At 39.9% G+C, this 6080-nt stretch overlaps 1 protein-coding gene across 5 annotated transcripts in view; it reads left to right on the top strand.

Moving 5' to 3' along the window:
* Window positions 1-6080, top strand: part of NAPEPLD (N-acyl phosphatidylethanolamine phospholipase D) — a 74826-nt gene that overhangs the window by 64712 nt on the left and 4034 nt on the right. For all 5 annotated transcript variants that reach the window (XM_080665957.1, XM_080665954.1, XM_080665955.1 and 2 more), the window contains one exon: window positions 1603-1717. In XM_080665957.1, the coding sequence (XP_080522083.1) occupies window positions 1603-1717 (115 nt within the window). The remainder of the gene's footprint in view (window positions 1-1602; window positions 1718-6080) is intronic.

Here is a 6080-nt window from a genome sequence, read left to right on the forward strand (position 1 = left end):
ATATACAGGGTGTCCCAAAAAATGTATACACACTTAGCTCAATTGTTGTTTCTTTTCAGATTTAACCCTTTGGAATTAATAATTGTTCAAAGTGTGTATACATTTTTTTGGGACACCCTATACTAGTATATGTGACGATATAAATTCATTCATGTAATTCCCTCTTTCTGCTTGTATTGGAGCTGTCTTGTCACTGAGGTGGTAAAAGGACAGGGGGGACATTATTTGCTCTAAGAAAAGTAAATTGTGGTAGCTTTTACTGTGTAATCGCTGCTTAGTATTAACAGTTTTAGAAATAAGGTTATCTATCAAAACTTTAGAGTACTCTATATATTTTAGGTGATTACACAAAAAACAACTTTCAATAATAGGCTTGGGGTGTCATCCTTACTTTGGGAATGTTTCTATCCAAGTCCGTTAGAAGTTTGAGTTTTTGTTTGACATTTGCACTGGAGTAAACCTTTATTTCAGATAGACATGAAGGTAGAAAGGAGTATGTTTCTTTGATTTGCAGTAGGAATTTAAGAAAATGGACGGGAGCACCAGTAACTGTTCTCATCTCGCCCTGCATCCTGAGTGTCAGGAGCTGTGGCAGGGCAGTGCCTCTCTCTCCTCTGCCGCTGAGAACAGTGTCTTTGTTTCTAGGCTCCCAGAGGGCTCGGCCGCTCCTACAGTAAGTAACAACCTTCTGGCTGTAAGAGATGGATGAGCTGCTCCATGATGTGTTCCATAAAGTGTAGAAGCACCTGTGCTAGTCCCTGTCCATCCGTCTTGACTGCAGCAGTAGTGGGCAGTAGCAGACCTGGGATATAAATAATGTGAAGACAATGTTTCTTTTCCTCTTCTAAACTAATGGCTAGGAAAGCCTGTAGATAGTACACTTCCCTTTTTATTAGAAATAAAAATTCTTTCTCCTGAAAGTGTCCCCTGCTCTTTCCAAGGCATTAGGCAGCCTTTCAGTGTTCCTTCGCTCTAATTATCCCCCTCATGAACCCTGTCTTCTTGTCCAACCAAAACACCTCATTGTTCACTTGTATGCTGTTTAAATAAAATCCTCAGGTAGTAAGTGGGTTTTTTTTTAGTTTTTTTTTTAGCTCCTGATCTTTAAATATTATACATGAATTTTTGTTGGCTTTTCAATTTAGCGAGTTTTTTTTCTTTTTATTATTTAAATCTTTATTGTTGAAAGTATTACATAAGTTCCTTTTTTAAAAATTGGTTTCAGCAAGTTTTTCATGTTCTTTTGCAAGTAGACTTTTAGTTTCTAATTCTTTCCCATTGTTTTGATTCATACCAGGATTGCAAACTATCTACTTTTTAAAGTAACAGTAAGACATTTTCAGAATAAATCATCAATAAAATCAAAATACGCATAGCACAAAATCTTACTATTCAAAGGAGAGTTTTGCTTGAGACTTATCTATTGTATAGCAGTTTGTACATGAAATATTTTTGCTTCAGTTTTTCCTGAAGAAAAGTAGACTTAAAGGAGATGGTTTTGCCTACTGTGATTTTTTCCTGTGCAGAATCTTAAAGGTTAATTAGATGAAGCAGTCATTATATATTTCAAAGGCTTGAATTAATAAATTGCTGTTTCATCAGGTGGTTTATGAAATACCAGCATGTGGACCCAGAAGAAGCTGTAAGGATTCACATTGATGTTCAAACAAAGAAATCTGTGGCCATTCACTGGGGAACTTTTGCCTTAGCAAATGAGGTCAGTCTGTGATAAAAATAACTGGTGTGTTTGATCTATGATAAGATTCAGGCATTACCACTCCCTTTGGTGTGTTCAAACTAGAATCAGAACCTGTGATTCATAGTCATCACATGAAGTGGTAAATCATGAATTAGTAAAACAGTATTTATATAGTGAAAAAACCCTCATTGCATGCTGTTCTTTTGACTTATTTCTGTAATGAGCGTGTGTTTATATAACAAAAAATGAGTGTAGTCTTGGGAAACAGAAAAATGAACCACCATCTCTTCTCTCTCAGGGAGCCTTTCATTCTAGAAGAACATGTAAGACGTGTACATAATAACTATAAAACATGTCAAAGGGGTAAGTGGCCTCAGAATCAGGGATAGTTACTGATTGGAGGAATCATGGAGAGCTTCATGGAAGAGGTGACATTTGAACTTGGCCATGAGAAGGCATTTCAAGAGGAAAGGGCAGCGTGTAGGATCAGAAGCAGCACCTGGTGATAGTGAGGAATTCTGTTCAGCCAGAGTATGGATGTCATATGGAGGGCAATGGAGGAAGTAAGGCTGGACAACTTAGAACTTTTTAGAAATGTTAAACATCGATTCAGTGTCTGCTAGGTGCCAGGTGTTGGGAGAAATGGTACTTTTACTCATAGACTTATAGAAGAGCTGATTTTTTAAAATTAAAATTGATTTGAGAGAGGGAAAGCGAGAAACATTAGTGATGAGAATCATCCATTGCACGCCCTACACTGGGGATCGAGCCTGAAACCTGGGCATGTGCCTTGACTGGGAATCGAACCGTGACCGCCTGGCTCATAGGTAGATGCTCAACCACTGGGCCATGCAGGCTGGGTGAAGAACTGATTTTTTTTGCTTAAGATAGCAGAATCCTAGAACTTAGCTACTAGCGAGTTCTGGAATCAAGCAGGATAGAAGAAAGCTTTCTCGTCTTTCCTGGATCCAGGACCTGCCCTAAGCAAAATTTAGAAATGGCTGGTTGGCTTCTACTTTGCTTTATGTGGCATTTTCCACATCCTAGGGCAGGAACCATTTTCATGCTGTGTCAAGCACTCCCTTTCCGTCCTGTTTTTGGCCTGCCCTTTCCCTAGGTTATAGCTTGTTCCAAAATTACCTAATACACTGCCTGCCCACTGCCTATTCCCCCACTCAAAATTCCCTTATCGTGATGCAACAATCCTGAGCCACACTGTTGGGAGATGGAATGGAATGAATGACCACAGGGATGGGGAGGATGGACCAGAATGTGTCTTTGTACCTGAAGAAGGGGGGAAGTTTGATATTGGTTTCCATTGGTACACCACTATATTTGGTGGCATTTCTTATTCCATATGTGTGTGTTCCATATAGATATATGCATATATATGGTCCACATGTAATATATGCCAGTAACTTAGAATTATTTTATTAAACCTGTGCAGAGAGGAATCTGGGATGACACCTACATTTTTAACTTCAGTGATTGTTGTGTTCTTTACTGAGAAGATAGAAAACCCCAGTCTTCATGAGTTATTATATTATTCAGCCTTAAGAATTATTTCTGTTAAAAATCTAACTTCCATCTTTCTTTCTTAATGAAACGTAATAAAAACTCACTTAGCAATTTGGAATTTGTTCACATTTTGACATTCGTTGCATAAACTTGACAACCATGAGTTTGTCAAATTATAAAATAGATAGCATTTTTGGGGAGGATGTTTTGCCTGATTTGTAAAACACTTTAAAACAACTTGCATGTAAGTAGATATATTAGCTGTTTACTATAATATAAGCAGATTAAGGACATTCTTAACTCAGCAACACTTTGAAATTATACATATAACAACATCTAATTTATCTAGGAAATGAGTAAATTTTCTAGATGATGTATTTAAGCACTAAAACTTAATAAAACAACTCAGTTCTGGGGGAAACATATTTCAAGCATTACAAAACGTATGTTAACTTTTTAAATGACCAGGGTCTTTATCTTCTATTGGAATAGATCATAAAACATAACCCTTAAATGGGAATGTATGTGTTGTCTTAGGCGGTTCCTGGTCCTTATTGGCTTGAAGCTGGGGACTTCTGCTTCCACCACTGACTCTTCTTCTCCTCGAACAGTCTTGCTCTATACAGTTGTTTGGCCGCAGGGCCGTGGGTATTTTTCTCTCTCTTGTGGGACTGAAGTGCTCCCCCATGAGACAGCTTCCAGTCTCTCTTGTGGGACTGAAGTGCTCCCCCATGAGACAGCTTCCAGTCTCTCTTGTGGGACTGAAGTGCTCCCACATGAGACAGCTTCCAGTCACCCATCAGCTCAGTTAGGCCCTTCTTCTGGGCCTATTTCTAGATCAGAAACATCCGGCCCTAGGGCCATATTAGGCCTGTGAAATAATTTGGTCTGGCCCTGCCAAGGCATTAGGGGTGAGTTAATTAAATGTTTGACCTAATATAGCAGGCTAATTTTTAAGTCGATAATTTTGTATGGCCCATGAATGATGTCATAAATATCCAAATGGCCTTGGCAGAAAAGAGGTTCCCCACCCCCTCTTCTAGGTAGTTTGAAACAGCCAAGAATTGACCTATGAAGAAACTCAGATATTTTAGCATCAAAATCCATACCAAGTTACAGCTTATAACCAAAGTTACAGCTTAGCAGAGAAATTAGTGTAGGGTGATTGTGTAATTATATTGTTGGCTAAGACTTACAGGGAAAAGAATTGAACAAAACAAGCTTTAAAAAAAGTTTTTATTAATTTTAGAGAGAGAGGAAGGGAGAGGGAGAGAGAAGCATGAATCAGCTGCCTTCTGCATGCCCTTACTGGGGATTCAGCCCGCAACCTGGGCAGGTGCCCTGACTGGGAATTGACCTGGTGACCTCTTGGTTCATGGGTTAACACTCAACCACTGAGCCACACTGATGTGGCTAAAACAAGTTGTTTTTTAGTGGGAAATAATTTCATCATTTTGAAATCTCAAACGAAAATAATTTTTCAAGGGCAATGCCTTGAAGGCACTGATTTAAAGTTACATTTTATTGGTGATATGTTAAAACCTCAGTTATTCAGCACTTAGTGAAAAGGCATCCCTGACCCTCTAAACATAGCCATAAACCTGGAAGTGAGCAAGGGGGGAGAAAAAAACCTGTGTGTGGTCAATAACTATTAATTTTAAAAAACTGATTCTTAGAAGGGAGAGGAACATCAGTGTGAGAGTAAAACACCAATCAGCTGCCTCCTGCATGTCTCCTATCAGGGATTGAGCCCAAAACCTAGGCATGTGCCCTGATTGGGAATTGAATCCGTGGTCTCTTAGTTTATGGGATGATGCCCAACTAACCGAGTCACACGAGCCAGGGCCAAACCTGTGCATTTTAAAGACAGAAAACCTGCCTCATTTTTCTAGTATATCCCTGCTGTCCCTTCTTAGTCTCTGCTGCCAGTTCCTCGTTATGCTTCCTCTAAACAGTGAGTACCTTAGGACTCAGCCCAGGGACTTCTCTAGCTGGTTACTCCTGTGGGGATTTCATCAGTCTTATGGCTTTAAATACCACTTATCGACTGTCCCTCCGTAGCTCAGGTTTTTCCCGTAATCCACATTTATATTTCCAACTGTTTTCTTAACAATGGTACCCAAATCTAAGCCCAAAACCAAACTTTCTGAGCTTCCCTCAAATTTATTTCTCTTACATCTCAGTAAATGGCAAATCCTCCTTCCAGTTGCTCAGGCCAAAACCTTGACTTCTCTCTTATCTTCCCTCCACCCAGTTTTCCCCCACATGCAATCAGCACACCCTTCCAATTGTATTAGGACTTTGACCATTACTCATCACCTTCACTGCTACATGCTGTCCCTTACAGTCTGTTCTCAACACTGCAGAGGGCAGTGACCTTTGCACACTGAATCAGACCATGACACTCCTCTACCGAGTAGCTTCCCATCCTACTCAGTCAGAGCCACAGCCCTCACAATCGCCTGCAAAGCCCTGTGCATTCTGTCCCAGCAGGTCTCTGTTCAAATATCGCCTTCCCAGAGAGAACTTCTTGGACCGCTGTATTTAAAATGAAACCTCCACATCCCACACTTGCCCACATTTTGTCCCCAGAATATATCAACCACTCAGATCAGATACTATTTTCTTATTTATTCATTTCTTATCTGTCTCTGTATTAGACTGCAAGCTCCAGGCTTCTGCTTGGTTCCTTGGCCTGACTACTGTACAGCGCTCAAAGGATGCTCGTTGTGTGAAGGGTGGAGGCAGAGCGCCCCCTGGTGATTAGATGAGACATTTTGCTTTTTTCCACATTTTACAAGCTTTAAAAATTGAAATTGGGGGAAATCCATTAGAAATAAAGGGGAAAAGTAGCAATTATACA

Source organism: Plecotus auritus (assembly GCF_963455305.1).
Source record: "Plecotus auritus genome assembly, chromosome: 4".
NCBI lineage: Eukaryota > Metazoa > Chordata > Mammalia > Chiroptera > Vespertilionidae > Plecotus > Plecotus auritus.